The following is a 17394-nucleotide window of genomic DNA, read 5'->3' as shown; positions in this document are numbered from 1 at the left end:
ATTTCGTTTTTTAAGCCACACAGCGTCAGCAAATATTGCTATTAATTCTTAATAATAATAATAATAGCAGCAGCAACGCGGGAAGGTCTCTCTGTGTGTCTGCCACGATGACGACTGTGTGGCCTGGCCGAGCCACTAACGCTGCACTTTATTTATGGCCTGCATTTTGCACTTTTATTGTTTTTAAATTTATTTACATTTTTTATGATTAAAATATTTTTCATTTGCGGCTTAAGAGCAAATTTATACTCGACCGGCGAGTGAGCCCCTCCTGTTGCCGATGCCTTAAATAAGTTTTATAAATTATCCTGCCATTGCCGCGGAGCTTTAAATAGTTGTGCTTTATTTAATTACACGCAAACACCGCGGGCATTATGCGGCCCAACAACAACATGTGGCCGGGTCATTTAATTAATCCACCATTTGGCCAGGAGCAGTTTCGATTGAGTCCAAGGGGCCTGGTTAACTACACTAGATGTGGGACTCGATCGATTCCAAATGTCAGGCACAGCACACTTGGCATTTCCAATCACCGGCAGTTATTCAATCGCTTTATTCGATAAAATCCTTTGAGCCTTCTTATTTACCAGCAATGAGCTGCGATTTGGTGGATGATCTCAGGCGCTTCCTGCACTGGGGTCCCATCACGCTTCTGAGTCTGACCCTGGTGGTCACCTGGACCGTGATCGAAATGAACTCGATGTGGTGGACTCCGGGCCAGAGTCTGGGATCCGCAGTGAACTACACCTTGATCTGGCTCCACACCTTTGGCACTCTGTACAACTTTATCAAGGCCTTGATGGTGGGTCCTGGATATATTCCACTGCAGTGGTACCCCAAGCGGGTCAAGGATACCGAGTACTTGCAGTTCTGCCTTCGCTGCGATGGCTACAAGGCTCCTAGATCGCATCACTGTCGCAGGTGCGATCGGTGTGTGATCAAGATGGATCACCATTGCCCCTGGATCAACACCTGCGTGGGCTGGTCCAATCAGGCCAGCTTTGTATACTTTCTCCTCTTTTTCCTATCGGCCAGTATCCACGGAAGTACTATCATCATCTGCGCCGTAATCCGTGGATTGGGAAAACGCTGGTTCATCAAACAGGGACTACATCATATGGCCACCGTGCATTTGACCCCATCGAATCTGATGGCCTGTGTTGTAAGTCTTGGAGTGACCACGGGCACTGGTTTGGCCAGTATTAAGCTGCTTTACATGCAGCTCAAGGTGATAGTGAAGAACCAGACTGAAATCGAGAGCTGGATTGTGAAGAAGGCGGGTTTTCGTCGCAACGCATATCCTGGTAACAGGATCAGGCCCTTTGTTTTTCCCTACAATCTGGGCTGGCGATCTAACTGCCGCGAGGTCTTCTTTGCCACTGGCGATGGCATCTCCTGGCCAGTCCTGCCGGGATGTAATCAATATACCATTACGCGGGAACAACTGGAACAGAAGAAGGACAAAAGGGCCCGTACCCGGTCCTACAGGTGCATTCGTCCTGCCACTGGTCACTGGCTGCCCTTCATCTCGCAGGGTGTGTGGACATCCCTCAATATTCCCTGCACCGATGATCCTCGCATTTCCCTTCAGCCAGAGGATCTCATTCAGGTGACTCGCATTCAGGAGCACTGGCTTTATGGTGAGAGGGTGATCTCGGAGGAGGAGAAGGAACAGGGAATGAGGCGCAAGGGTGCCATTAGGGGCTGGTTCCCATCCCGTTGTGCTGTGGAAATACTAGGGGAAGAATCTTATAACGAGGAGGATAACGATGATGTGGCACCCGATCAGAAGGAGGAATTGGTGGATACCAAATGTGAGAAGACATGTGAGGAATCCAATCAGAATAGAAAGATACCGAGGGATTTTCCCAGCCCAGATGGAAAGCCAAGAAAGCGCGTACGCATTTAGTAAAGAGTATTCCTTTCGGCGACTTCAATCCCAAAGAGCAATCCCTGACATATGCCGCAATGAAATTGCTATGGTTAACCGACGCATTAATCTCTTAATGCTTAATGCTTTTCAATAATGCATAAATAAATAAATAAATACTTTCGCCGCGGCAGCAAGCCAAATGAGAACGTTAATGTTAATGCCGTCCGATCGCCAGGAGTTGTTCTATGCCGCGTAATTGAGTTGCAGGCCCGATTTCACGGTACATTGGCCTTAAAGTCACGGCAGCAGCTGCTCTTAACCGGTTGTGTGTGCATCTGCTGGCAAGTAATTTGCAAAGCTCCATTGTTTTATTTTTCTACTACCCAGTTAGGTATCCGTGACAGGAAACAGGAACACACACACCCTCGCACAGGACATAAAAAACGAGCTGCAACAAGGACGAACGGCATTGAAAGCCGGCTCGCGAATCAATTGAAATGCACGACCTGCAAAATTTGAGCTGAGTCGCGGATTTGCCATTGTACTATAAACATGGCCAGGTAAATCAATACAACTCTTCCATTCTATATCCTCTGAATCTGTATCTCGGGTATCTGACGATGCAGATGCAAAGGTGGGTGAGCGAGACCGGACAAAAGGTGAATGAATTCCGTTGAATCATTAGCGTGCCGTCTATTAAATTGAAAGCCAGTCGGATCAATGGGTTTCCTCCACTCGAGCGGAGTGAAATTTATACCCCTTGGTTCAGGTTGGCCAATGCAAAAGGCATTGAATAATCACTTACAGCAATCATCACTGCTTTTGCTGTAAAGGGATCAGCTTTTGGTCGGCAAACAAAGCCGTCGCTTGGGGGAAACACTCGGCTCAATGTTGTCCAAGTCCAAGGCTGCGACTGCGTGTTTGGCTCAAAATTAGATAAATGCAATTTGAATTTGTGTGTAAGTTGTAGGAAACAGGCCGCAGGGAAATCAGTGGCCGTTGTCATGAGTTAATAGGCGCTGGGAATTGACGCGTTGGAGGCTGCTCTCAGTCTCATATGACAGGCGGTATGATAATTCAATGCAAAGGAGCGCAGTAGTCAATAAATGTGTGCACGAAGTGTTGGGACGCAGGGGAGCGTGAAGTGGCCGGGGTTAGACAACTGCCTGGGAGCTTCTAGCCGGGATTTGTGTTTCAAGATGCCATCAGCAATCCAGGACAACAAATCCACCCGCTTTAGTAAACCCTCTCCAAGCTGCGTGCTGCTTTTGGGGTCATTTGGGTGACGGCGTGGAAAATGCAAAACAAATAATCGCTTCTGGCCAGTGGAAAATCAATAGAAAAAGGGATTTCGTTTTTGTCGGACTCTGTCTGGGGAATTGAGGTTAACATCGGGGCTGGGACATCCGAGCAGCAGCAGCAGCTGAAAAGTGTGCAGTAAAAATAGCCATAAATAAATCTGCGTAAAAATAAAGCATGTGCCAACAGCCATAAACATAAACAATGCAACTTTCTGTGCCGCTTTCGCAGCTAGTTTCCTTTCTTTTTTTCACCCCACTCCAGGGTACTGACTGCCTTTTATAAAGCGGAAACAAAATAAATTTTACATAAACATTTGCCACACAACAAAAGGGAACTTTAATGACTTTTGTCGTTGCAAAATAATTGTGCGTGAATTTTCGCCGCCACACACACAAATCGCTTTCGGGAAAAGTCCGTGGAGAAGGACTGGCAGGACTCAGTTCGCTTTCAATGTCCTGCTGGCATTTAATTTCACGGACTGTCGTCCATTTTATGCTTTGGCAACACTTTTGACTTTTATTTTGAGGCGCCCCCTCGTTTTTCCGCTCCCACTCCCTCCTCACTCCCTCCCACTCATTTCAAATCCCCGATTTCACCCTCCTCTGTTGGCTTTTCTGGGGGCTGTCGTGATTGGAAGCTGATACCCTCGCTTTGGAAAACGCTTTAAGGATGCCGCTTTGTCCGCCCTGGCAATTATGTGCACTATGACGACTCGGCATTTATCTGCTCGACAATGACAAGCCAAGCAGGTGGGGAGACACTCGTATCACTTACAGTCTGGCAAGCAGAACAAAGGCAATTATGGCATCATTAGAGCCAGATGCAGCAATTGCATCGGCAGGAAGCACTTATCCCATATCGGTAGCAGCCAGAGTGCCAGAGTGGATAAAAGCACAGCAGCTCTGCTCATCAGCCCAGCAGCACAAAGTCGACCAAATGCCATATGCATACGCATGTGGACTAGAGTGGACCTTCGAGATACAAAATAATAATAGGATTAAATTGATTGATTCATTTTTATAATTGTCGCAATAGGGTAAGTTCATCGGCATGGTCGTAGAATTTTTTTTTAATTTCTAAACATTTTTGAAGGGGCCATATATGGATATACATTCAAGGGATATAAAAATATATGTAGGAATCAGGAATAAACCAGAAGAGCAAGTAGGAAGAGAGACACGGAGCGGTTGTCGCTTCTAATAAAGTATATCGAGAACGCGAGAGAATCGATAAAGTAGAACTCAAGAAGAGTCAGTCGGTGTCAAGATCTCAAGCGTCACGCAAGCACAGAAATTTAAGTTTTGTTAACTCATTAAAGTTAAAACCACAATATTTGTAATCGGATACCAAATAATAATAATCAATAAACATTATAATAATATATCACTTCGTCGTCTCAAGAGTTGTTTGCATCACTGCGGAATTCCTGGGGCCACAATTTTGGGGGCTCAACCGGAGATATTTGGATCCATTACAAACTACAGTCATTAAACTGAGTTGTGCGTTTAAAAACTTATTTAATTTTTTGCAACGCGGTGGTAGAACCAGATACTACAAAAAATTTGGAAAGTAAAAGAAAAACTAAACGAATTTACAAAGGAGAGGCAAAATTGCAGAAATAAAAAAGTTGTGAAATTCAGTTTTGTGAGACGCAAAAGAATTTGCAGAGGAACCGACGCAAAGAACACTGACGTGGGCAACGTAGAAGGCGATTGATCAACGAGTACCAAATCTGGAAGCAACGCAATAGCTTTGTGGTGCAGGTCAACAAGCAAGAAGCAGGATTGTTGCCAGTGGTCATCTGGACAAAAGGCAAGGCGTGGAGCAGTACGGTAGCAGGCAGAAGGATCGCAGAAGTTGTGCGTCAGGAGAAGACGAGGACACAGGCTTCAAAGGCTGGTCAACGCAAGATAAGGAAGCGGAAAAGTGTACGGAAGGAGATCGGCGGTCAAAGAGCAGGAAGATCTTGAGAAGTACCAATTGTGGGTTTGCAGCGAAAAGTCCATTCTGGAGCAGTACTGGTGACTTGGCGTGGCTAGAAGACGAATTCAAGGTCGAGTGCATCAGGCAACGAGAAGTCCAGCTGTATTGGTGATACAACAGGAAGAATACAAAACAGTATTTGTGGGCTGGCGAGAAGTTAAGCTGATGCAGTATTGGTGAGTGACAGGAAGGCGAGACAAGATATTTGGCGATTTCGACGGGCAGAAATTTGCGGAAAGAAGAACACAAGACGAAGAGATCGAGACAAATTGCCAAATATACAAATTTTTGGATTGCTGTTCTGCAATCGTGCTGTTGTGTTTACAGCAACGTAGAGTTAAGTTTCCATTATTGCATAAATTCAAGCAGTGCATAAAGCTGCTATGTTAGAGTAACGTAATAACGTAAGTTGGCGAGTTTTTGTTTTTGATATATGTACATATTTTATTTGATAAGCATTTTATTACTCTTCTATTTTATACGACTATATTTAAGTCTTTAAAATGAACAGGCAAGAGATTTTGGCACTGCTTGTGGCAGAACTACGCGAAAAATTGACAGAGCTAGGATTAAGCCGAAATGGAAGGAAAATCGAATTGCAAAATAGACTGCTTGCTCACTATGGTTTACAAATTGATGATAACAATGAGGTAGGAATTGAAGTGGATGATGATGAGGGCGGATCTTTCGTTTCAGTACCTTCACAGGCACATGAAAATGGTGGATCAAATAGGAATTCAATTGTAGGTGGGCAAAACCGTGAAAGTTCTAATTCGGGTAGGTCATGGTTTACTTTGAAGGATGTGGAAGGAAGTGTGTCACAGTTTTCGGGAAATAATTCACCAGACATTAATCAGTGGATAGAGGAACTTGAAGAATGTGCACTAACTGTGGAATGGAGTCAGCTGCAGGTTTTTATTTATGCTAAACAACTACTTAGCGGAGCGGCGAAGCTTTTTATTCGTAGTCAGCGAGATGTTCGGGATTGGAGATCTTTAAAGAACGCATTACTCAACGAATTTGGTGTGAGGGTGTCATCAGCAGAGATACATCGTAGACTTGGCAAAAGGCAGCAGAGGAAGACCGAATCGTTGCATGAGTACCTGTATGCATTAATGGAATTGGCAAAGCCAATTGATCTGGATGATGAAAGCTTGATTGAATACTTTGTCGACGGTATTCCAGACTCTAAGACGAATAAGGCTTTACTTTACCAAGCAAAGAGTATGAGGCAGTTGAAAGTATTGATTGAGGCATATCAGAAGATGCGAGTATCAGTAAAGCAATTTAGGTATGACTCTCACTTCAATAAAGGTGACAAAGAGGTAGTAAAAACAGCCGAGAAAGTAAGGAAATGCTTTAACTGTGGGGACGAATCTCATATCAAAAGAGATTGCCCGAAGAAAGATAATAAGTGTTTTAGATGCAACCAACCAGGACATAGAGCAGCTCAGTGCAAATACGAGATCGTAGCTAAACAGGAAAAGACAACAAACTTAGTACAGACGGAAGACAGGGCGAAGCCAACAAGCACGTTTACGTCTTCAGGATTGGAGTTAAAGTACATTTCATCTGGAAAAGTTATTTTTAAAGGATTGATAGATACGGGAGCTGATTTGTGCTTAATGCGTCGCAATGTTTTCTCAAAGCTCGGAGTGGAAAAATTAACAGGAAACGAAAAATGTTTGACAGGTATCGGTGAAAGCCAAATTGTGACTTTTGGAAGTGTGACAATCCCAGTACAAATAGATGGTATTAATCTCTGTGTAGAATTTCACATAATATCGGATGAGGACATGGCTTTTGAAGCTATTTTAGGTAGAACTCTCTTAGATAGTGTGGATATGAAGATAACAAAGGACGGTACAGAGTTGATTCGCAGATCAGACAGGCAGGTAATAACAGGACGAAAATGCCAAATTCGCGAACAAAAACAAGTAAGTTCATGCACGGAGTTGTTGGAGGAGTTTCAGAGTTTGTGTATGCTAACTATAGAGCAGACGGAAAGTAAGCAGGACATAGAGTTGACGCATTTGCCACATTCGTTTAGAGGTGTCGTGAAACACATGATTGATGAATACAAGCCGAAAAGAAATGTTCGTTGTCCGGTCGAGATGAAGATTATACTCACCGATGAATCGCCAGTATTTCAACATCCTCGACGTATTCCTTATACTGAACAGAAGATAGTAGATGCGCAGGTTGAAGAGTGGCTCGAAGAGAAAATTATCAAAACAAGTACTTCAGAGTACGCTTCTCCAATCGTACTTGTGTCAAAAAAGAATGGGCAGAAACGATTGTGTTGCGACTATCGTAAATTAAACGAGAAAATTGTGCGAGATAACTTTCCGATGGTACAGATGGATAGCGTTATCGAGAAGTTACAGGGAGCGATGATTTTCACAACACTAGATTTAACAAACGGTTATTTTCATGTTCCAGTTGATGTTGAATCTCAGAAGTATACATCATTTGTTACACAGAACGGACAATTTGAATTCTTGTATGTGCCTTTTGGTATTTCTAACTCCCCGGCAGTATTTACTCGCTTTATAATGTCAGTTCTCAGGGACCTCATTAAAAACGGTGACGCAGTTGTCTACATGGACGATATTATTATTCCCAGCAAAGATATCAGAGAGGGAGTAGAGAAGCTTAAAAAAGTGCTTGAAGTAGCAGAGGGAAATGGATTGAGGATTAACTGGACCAAGTGTCAAATTTTACAGAGCAGGGTCGATTTTCTAGGATATGTTATAGAAAACGGTTCGATCACACCCAGTAATGAGAAAACGCAAGCGGTATCAAATTTTCCAGTGCCCTCTGATCGTAAAGCTATTCAGCGATTTCTTGGTCTAACGTCGTATTTTAGGAAGTTCGTGGATGGATATGCAGTTATAGCGAAGCCGTTGTCAGATTTGCTGAGGAAAGATGTCAAGTTTGTGTTCAAGGAGTTGCAGCAGGTTGCATTCGAACAATTAAAGGCAGCATTGATTAGAAAACCAGTTTTGAAACTGTATAATCCTAAATTGACTACTGAAATACACACGGACGCGTCTAAGTTTGGTTTTGGGGCAGTCCTTCTGCAAAAGGACCTAGAAGACGGTCAACTACACCCTGTTATGTACATGAGTCGTAAAACGAAGCCATGTGAAGAAAAATATCACTCATACGAACTGGAAGTGTTGGCAGTCATTGCAGCGTTGACTAAATGGCGTGTATATGTGTTGGGAACGAAAGTCAAAATCATCACTGATTGTAACGCGTTCGCCATGACAATGAAAAAGAAAGAAGTTCCGTTGCGAGTGGCTAGATGGGCAATGTTTTTGCAAGATTATGATTACGAGATAGAACATAGATCAGGCACGAAAATGAGGCATGTAGACGCGCTTAGTCGAGTTGCTTGTTTCGTATTGACAGAGAGTGTGATGCACAGATTAAAAGAAGCTCAGATGGCAGATGAATGGACAAGAGCCGTCCGAAGCCTGGTTGAAAATAAGGGACATGAGAATTATTACATCGCCAATCAAATATTGTTCAAAGACCCCGACCGAGAGTTAATAGTAGTCCCATCTCAAATGGAAATTGAAATCATACAAATTGCTCATAGGCAAGGCCATTTTTCGGCGAAGAAAACACAAGACTTGGTGGAGAAATCTTATTTCATTCCAAAGCTGAGAGATAAAGTATCCAGAGTAGTAGGCAGTTGTGTGGAGTGCATTATGGTTAACGCAAAAATGGGAAAACAGGAAGGATATTTAAATCCTATTGATAAGGGGGACAAACCTTTAGTCACTTATCACATTGATCATGTGGGACCAATGGAGATCACCAAGAAAAAGTATAATCACATCCTAGTTGTCGTAGATGCATTTTCGAAATTTGTTTGGTTGTATCCGACGCGCAGTACAGGAGTCGAAGAGGTACTTAATTGTTTAGAGAGGCAAGCAGTAACCTTTGGTAATCCGTTCAGGATGGTATCAGATAGGGGTGCAGCGTTCACCTCGCACTTATTTAAGGAATACTGCGACAAACAAAAGATTCAGCATTTATTAATCGCTACAGGTGTACCTCGTGGTAACGGGCAGGTCGAAAGAATGCATAAAATTGTTGTGCCAATGTTGTCGAAGATGAGTCTAGAGAATCCAGGAAATTGGTACAAGCATGTCGGTAAAGTGCAGCAATTAATCAACAATATCGAGCCTAGGAGCACAAAAGTAACTCCGTTTAAGTTGTTAACAGGTGTCGATATGCGTGTAGTTGACATAGCGAATTTGAAAGAACATGTGCAGCAGTCTTTGATTCAGGAGTTAGCCGATGACCGAGATCAGATACGCAAAGAAGCCAGGGAAAATATTCAAGCCCTACAGGAGGAAAACAGACGATCCTTTGACTCAAAGAGGAAGGACGAAAAGCTCTACAACTTGAATGATTTAGTTGCGATCAGGCGTACGCAGTATGGTGTTGGTCTAAAGTTAAAAGGAAAATATCTTGGACCTTATAAGGTAGTTAAAGTTCACAAACATGGCAGGTATGATGTCGAAAAAGTGGGAGATAGCGAAGGTCCTTTGAAAACAACCACTGTAGCTGAATTTATGAAGAAGTTCGGGACGAACATCACGTCAGGAGGGCCGAATGTAGGAATCAGGAATAAACCAGAAGAGCAAGTAGGAAGAGAGACACGGAGCGGTTGTCGCTTCTAATAAAGTATATCGAGAACGCGAGAGAATCGATAAAGTAGAACTCAAGAAGAGTCAGTCGGTGTCAAGATCTCAAGCGTCACGCAAGCACAGAAATTTAAGTTTTGTTAACTCATTAAAGTTAAAACCACAATATTTGTAATCGGATACCAAATAATAATAATCAATAAACATTATAATAATATATCACTTCGTCGTCTCAAGAGTTGTTTGCATCACTGCGGAATTCCTGGGGCCACATATATAACTGCACTTCACAACTGGGACAGTTATAGATTTTTTGCCTTTAAAGCTGGCTTTAAATTTATTATTATTATTTTTAACAATGTTTAATCTTCCCAAAAGTGAACAAAAAATGTAAAAACAAATATTTTGGTTCAGATTAATTGAGAACTAATCCCAAACTTTGTAGAGTATATCTTAAAGTAGTCTTACAAACAAAGGTTAGGTCTCGCAAGGCTTAATAGAAATTGGATTGAAAAAAACTAGTCCAGAGTTTTAGTCGAAATTAAAGATACTGAGACTTGACATACAAAATTATTTTAGAATACTGCCCTAATCCATTTGTTAAAGACTAAATGGTACAATATCTTGAGGTTAAAAACAAAATAGCGATAGACTTAAACTCATAAAAAACAAACAGTTTAAAACAGGATGAAGTAGTTTAAAGCGAGTTGCCAGGAGAAACGACTTTAATTTTACACTCAACTGAAAACCACTCCAACGAACACATAGCCCGACCATTGGCTTTGCAACTATCAAGTTAACATCGAATCAGGGGTGAACTCTGAGCCAGCTGCTTAGGTTTAGAGCCACCTTAGAGCTCGATGACGGCAATCGCAATCCAATCAGAAAGTTGTAAAAATGTAAAAATGATCAAATGCGCCCAGGCGCTGAACCGTTAAGGATTCTTGGCCGTGGAAACGGGCTCACTGTAGCCGCATTTGAAACTTCAATTTACTGCACTCGCTTTTTGGCTGGCTATAAATTCCCGGAATTGATATTGAATGCCTCCTGCCGCCAATCCTGCGATTTCCATTCACGTTCCGCATCGCATCGCATCGCATGGCATGACTCACTCGCCCGCGCATTCAATCAATTCAAATGCCAAACGTCTAACAAATTGTACGATTTTCGCGAGGTACGGGGCTTTGGCTTCAGCTTCGGCTTCTTCTTGGGCTTTTTGTTATTAATTTGCGCCCTGGGCGGTTCGCAATTCCGCTTGGACTAGCGCATCGCATCCTGGCCGAGGACCTCCTCCTGGCATTTCTGCTCCACTGGCGGCCCTGATCTGTTGTGGATCATTGAATGGGCCGGTCGAAGGCTCAGTCGAAGCTGCAGTCGGCAAATGGCATTTGGCTCCTCCGCTTTGTGCAAGTTCTCCTCATCCTGACTCGTCCTTTGTTTATTTATGACGCTGGCCAAGAGCAACAGCAAAGCAATTTTTCATTATTTAAAATGAAGTGAATTGCAGTCGGTTGTTCCTGTTTTGCCGTGGCCCTGCCTTGGCCGCTCCTTTTCACTCGGTCTTCATAAATAATTTATTAATTATAAAAGTTTCTGGCACTCTGGGCGCATGCAAATTCGTCCTACTCCTATTCGGCCCCTGCCACTCCGGTGGCAACAGTTGCAAGTGAAAGTTGGGCCAAATATGGCCAAAATATTACTTGCAATGTCATTTTGCGACTTGCCAGCAAAACTTTTTATTAGTTGGCACTGGCACTGGGGCTCACTGGACTCTGTTTGTCCAGCTCCATCTACTTCTTTGGCCCGGCGTATTTTTCATATTTTAATTGACAAAACTTTTGGCCAACTGAACTGATGGGTTTTTGCTAAGTTTCTGTTACTGTAGCCTAATCAAACAGTGCCACCGAAGAACCAGCCCGACATCTTCAATCAGGCCGGGTTTGCATATAAAGTTTTCAGTTAACTGAGAGGCAAGTTTCCCAAGAACCTCTTAAATTCAGCAACGAACGAGCACTTTACGTTGCAGTTTGCAGGATGCCAGGGGGAATCTATGGTCGTATTCAAGGCTTTAAGTGGCTGCCATTTAATGGCGGATGGCGTGCCAGGCGAATGCATTTGTGAGTCATGTTTGATGCATGTCGCAACCGGCGACCGACAACATTTCCATCGTCACTCAGACTCTAGCAGGCAAGTCCTGCGGCAGCCGCGCACTCAAATTGTCCTCCTTCGAAGGACTGTGTGTCTTGGTTTATGTCTAAATATGCAAATACTGCATCTCCGAAATGTCTCATAAATTCGTGATTAGTGGCGCCCGCTTTGATTCCATATGCCAAATCAGGTTTTAGTGCAGCTGCCACTTAGGCGCAGCATTTAGTCGTCTAGATTATGCAGCATTAATGGCTCTCCGAAGATGGGGCCTCCTATTATTGGCTTAGACTGCGTTGCCTTAATGTGTCAGCCTAACGAAATTAGCATTAAAATTTGCCAGATTCCATGTGTGACTAACTTCGTTTTCGTCACCAGCCGAGTGAAACCGAAGGAATGGGAATGGGAATGGGGACCGCCTGCTTTTAGTGGAACAAAGGACATTGATTGCCGACGACGGGCACCTAATGAAGTAGGCACAAAGCTATTTAATGTCAGGATATGGAGGGGAAGTCCTTTCGAAGGTTACACCATTAAGCTGCTTTAAGCCAAAGGCAAAAGGATTGCCAATGTTAATTAGATGCTGGCTGTCGGGGTAAAAAATAAATAATAATAGCCATGACAGTAACCATGAATATTTATGAGATCCCCGCCACAGTTTCCGCTGCGATTTCTTTCTGGATTCCATTTTCATTTGATTGAAAACAGTGCAGAAATCGATTAAATTAACTGCTCTATCAATTTACGCATACGCCGCATGGGCGGCTTTCATTAAATTGCATTTAATAGCCCGAACTGAGTGGCGAGTCAATATTTATTAACGACATAATCAATAATTTGTTCGGCGCTCCCCTTAATGAGATTAAAGTGCAGGCAGCTAACAAAAAAAAAAAAAAAACAAAGTTAATGCATTTAGTTGTGTCACGCCCCCGAAAACTTTTTTCCTGGCCTTTCCTTTTCCGCCTTTTTATTTTTTTGCTTCTTTGTTTTGCCCACTCTGAACTTTTCTGCACGATTGCGCCAACTTTCATTTCCTGCAGAACTTTTGAATTTTCAAGTAACCATAAACTGGCTAAGCAAAAAATCGGTTATATATATATATATATATCTGAGTGTGTGTGTGTGTGTGTCTGGTGCGTGGAAATGTGTGTGATACTGCATAATTAAGCCCCGCAGTTTGGTGACATTAAGCGACATTGAAGCGACAAACGCCGCCGGCAAAGAGGCTTTTCCCAGAATTCCGCTTTTTTTCCGGCTTCTTGCCAACTTTGGCCAATTGTTTTTGTAGTTTTGTTTGTTTGTTGGCTGAAAACTTAAGCCGTCTGTCTCTCTGTGTGTGTGTGTGTGTGCCTGTTTGAGTGGGGCCAGAAAAGTTAGCGCGACTTAATAAATTAATAAGCCCCGCCAAGAAAAATATGAGCTGAGCCATCAGGAGAGGCCGCGAGTTCATCATCGGGAGCCGCAGCATCTGGCCCCGGCTAATTTGTCGGCTTGCCTTCTGATAACCATCAGAGGATTAGGCCGCGCCCGTTTCTGTTTGTGTTTGCATATAATTAACGCGACTGTCATGTGAAAGCGCTGCTAAGCGACGAATGATAGGCCCCCGAAAAATGTTCAAGGGTTATGGGGCGGAAGCAAATTATCATAAGCTCATTGCTTTTGATGTGTGGTTTATGAGTTTGCCGAGGTGTTTGCCGGTCGGTTTGTTAAATACTTCAAGTGTGCTTTTGTTGCCAGACTCCTTTATGGCCTTCCCTCCCCAATCATTTAAGACTTAAAGGCGCCCGATGCCAATTTGTGGCTTTGGCCATTGAAAAAAGCAGGAATGGCTGACTGACAGACTGGCTGAATGGCTGAGTTGCTGACTGAATGGGGGAAATCCCCGGCATTCAGACGCTGATTTGACTGCGGCTTGTGGCCAACAGAAGCGGGAAAATCCTGCTCCAGTCTCGGCCGCAACTGCGGTACTGAGGTCAATCGCTGCAATTACTTTCGGGAATTCTGGTTGAGTCGATAAGGCCAAGAAAGTTAATTTGTAGCCAGTCAATCAGGGCCAACCGATCACAGTTTACTCGGAAATCTGAAGAAGTCACCTGTTAAAAGAAGAAATTTAATGGCCCACTTTCACTATTCTAATGTGAGCAACCCAACTTGAAGCACTTGTCAAACAAATTTGCTGCGCATTAAAACTTCACATCGCTTTGGGAAATATTTTAAATGTATTAAATGAATTCCAGCACCAGCAGCAACAAATGTGTCAAAACTTTTGGCAGTGTGCAAAATTTATGGCCATAGATTTTCGCCCTCTCAGAACTATGTACGAAATGTTGACAAACCAAATGAGTAAAATGAGCAAAAATCTGCCAAGTTTTCCAACCCCCGCCCACCCCGGCCTATAAATAAATAATCCCAACATGGGTAACACATTTCCCTGGCAGCTGCCAACTGAAACCGACAAAAAAGCAAAGAGGAAACGAGGATGGGGGCGAAAGCCTCAACATTCTGTCTTCTGGTGTCCGGTGTTGGCCAAGTTCGAACATGGCCGCAATTGTTTGCACGTTACGTGGTCATGTAGCCGGGTCAATAATTGGTTTTTTCGATAGCAAACAAGTTGATTGTGATTGCCAAATGATTACACGAATCACACGGAGCGGAGCAGAGCTCCTGGCCAGAAGCCAGCACCCGGAATGGAGCAAAACCGCAGTAGAAAATTGGCCGGCAAAAAGGGCTCACAGCCGGGTTCTCGATTGAGTCTTAATCTTCCTGCCAATGGGAGCCTGTAAATTGCCGTGTGTAATTATGTTTGTTCACTCTACCTTTCTGGGGGTAATATTAAAATTTTTGATAAATGAGCAAAGGCAAAATTGGCTCCTCTGGACAGTGGACCACTGTCTAATGAAGTTTGCATTCGTTCCAGAGCAAACAGTCGGCATACCTTTGCGCAGTAAAATTGATTGCGAAATCAGTAAATCCGAATGCCAACTACTTTTCAATCATTGTCGGGCAATATCAACTCTAAACGGAGGCCAAGTCCTGAAGAGGCATAAAAAGCAAATGAGCATGAGATAAGTTGGTAGGGTTAACTGCAGGCACAATAACTGGAAAAGAGTTTCGTTTCGGTTTTATTTCATAGCCATCCGAATGATACAACACTTTTTGACTATGTAATTCGGCTGACATCTTTACGAGCCTCAGCGCAACTTGAGCGACTTTAAACGACATCAATAAAACCTGCAGGCATTCAATAAAAATTTCTAGGCCGTAGCACATTTCGTCGCTCGTTTCCTGCCACTTGGCATTCAAAAGTGCAAAAAAAGAAGAAAAGTGAAAAACGAAGAATACGAGCTGCAAGCTGAGAGTTTCTGTCGGCGCTTTTCCCTTTTATTTTTTTTTCTTTGGTTCAACGTGAAAATGCTTTTTAGTCAGGGTAAGTAAGGCAAAACTTTCGATATGTGCACCGAAAAAAAAACACACTTTGAAAGAAAACTTTTGTTAACTGAATTCTAAGGCATTGAGAATGAAGATTGCCTTAAAAGGATGTGCAATAAACTGATACATTCGAAGGTATCTAAATTAGACTTTCAATTTAAGTAATTAAATAATATATGTAAGACTCTTCGGCTTAGAAATTAAATTACAAAGTTGATTATTTAGTATTACATTTTTTACTTATATCTTTATAGTGTGTGTATTTTTTTTGTCTGGTGTATGTACCGAATGTGGATTTCCTAAAGTGTAGATAGCTTTTGGCTTTGCCACACTCACTCTCCAAAAGGGCAAAAAGGTGTCAAAGTGCGTGTGGTCGTCGGGTGACGTTTTCATTTGGAGCCCGTTTCTTTGGTGCTTTATTGCCTTGGCTGAAATCGGAGCGGAGTCATAAATAGAACGCTGCGACTGTGGCCACACATCTTTGTCAAAGGCTCATTATGCAAATTGCGCACCAACCACGCGCCAAGCTAATTTGTCACTGTCTTCAGTTGTCAAGCGTCACACTCATCCGCCCACTTGCCCAATGCCACGCCCACCTTTGACTGGCCAACGGCAATGGAGGCACTGGTGGCTCCTCCTCCGTGTTAACCATGATGGCCCAGAGGCACTCACTCGACCGGTGGCTGCTGCTTTCAGCTCTATCACTTTCATTTCCTCGGCCATAAATTAGCAACACGATGCGGTACTTCACCCCCTCCCTCTCCTGATATCCCTGACAGTCCTGGGTAAAAAGGTAGCCATATTTCCTAACCGACTCCAACTGGCTTACGGACTGACTTGCTGACTACCGACTACCGACTACTGACTGACTGACACACTGGACGAAATATTATTCCATTTTGTCCAACTGCTGGATGCGTGCGGAATTTATGATTACTTCCGGGTATAATGAAGCAGCCACGTGCGACCAACTCATCCCTTCCGGTGGAGTTTCGCCCGCCGCCCACCGCTCACCTCGCCTGGAACCCTGTCCCCGCCAGACGCGTCTAAACAACTAATAGTTCTGCGAGTTCTCGTTCTCTGAAGATCTCCACTTCGTTTAAGCCCGAGTCGCGATGAAAAACTGCAGCTGCACCAGCTTCTCAAGTGGCCGTGGCCCATGCACTGCACTTCACTTTTCGCAAAGGAGAATCCAGTCTGAACCCAGCCAGACCCTTCTGCTTTTCTCGCTTTTCCTTCGGGCTGCTGCTTTTCTGCTCCTGCCGCTGACAGCGGAGACAATTTTCAATTAAATAAATGGCTCGTTTTTTACGCCAGACGCACAATGGGACCAAACACTCCAAACCACGGGTTAATTGGCTAACCACAATGGGGATTAAGTGGGTCGCTTTAAATATTTTAAAAATCTGCAGCAGGGATTACTATTTTTATGAATATCGTTTAGTTTTAAAAACTAAAATGTATCTATGGGAATCAATGGACGGAAAAAGTTGGTTACTCTATGGTTTAAAGTAACTACAACAAGTTGAGAGAAATTATTGCAATCATTAATATGGGCAAAGATCTAGTAAAATAATCTTTAATATATATTTTACGAGAATTTATGCAACAATAGATTTATACCACACGTCTGCTGAGTTCGAATTAATCCATACCCAATTACTTGTACATGCCCATTGTCTGCTGCTCTCTTGCCAAAAAACAAAGGAATATAAGTCATGATTATTTACAATTTTGCAGCTGAAATGTTTCTGAATTTTTGCAAGGCCAGCGCTCACTTACTTGAGACTCAATTAAGTTGCGGCCAACTTTGGATTTTATGGGGTCTGAGTTCGGTTTAAGGTCACGCTCTGCGGAGTACAAATAATTAAAGTGCAGCACATCTTAACGCAGAATTATGGCATAAGAAAACCCATTGCTCACCGTCAGCCGCCTACATTCGCACTCACTCTCGCAGGAGCACAAAGCCGCACACAGATACTCACAGATTGCCAGCAG

At 43.3% G+C, this 17394-nt stretch overlaps 1 protein-coding gene across 1 annotated transcript; it reads left to right on the top strand.

Annotated features, from left to right (window-relative positions):
• The first annotated feature begins 547 nt into the window (after window positions 1–547).
• Window positions 548–2036, top strand: LOC108051940 (palmitoyltransferase ZDHHC6). Its single transcript, XM_017134293.1, has one exon. It carries the CDS (start codon window positions 593–595, stop codon window positions 1907–1909), a length of 1317 nt encoding a protein of 438 aa, XP_016989782.1. The 5' UTR covers window positions 548–592; the 3' UTR covers window positions 1910–2036.
• The last annotated feature ends 15358 nt before the right edge of the window (window positions 2037–17394 follow it).

Source organism: Drosophila rhopaloa, unplaced genomic scaffold, assembly GCF_018152115.1.
Source record: "Drosophila rhopaloa isolate 14029-0021.01 unplaced genomic scaffold, ASM1815211v1 contig_163, whole genome shotgun sequence".
In the NCBI taxonomy this organism is placed as follows: Eukaryota; Metazoa; Arthropoda; class Insecta; order Diptera; family Drosophilidae; genus Drosophila; species Drosophila rhopaloa.
The sequence above is the reverse complement of the archived record's forward strand: the minus strand, read 5'-3'. Positions and strand labels throughout refer to the sequence as shown.

What these genes read in the sequence shown, in the direction of transcription:
- LOC108051940 (XM_017134293.1), top strand. Translation starts at nt 593, where the DNA reads ATGAGCTGCGATTTGGTGGATGATCTCAGGCGCTTCCTGCACTGGGGT.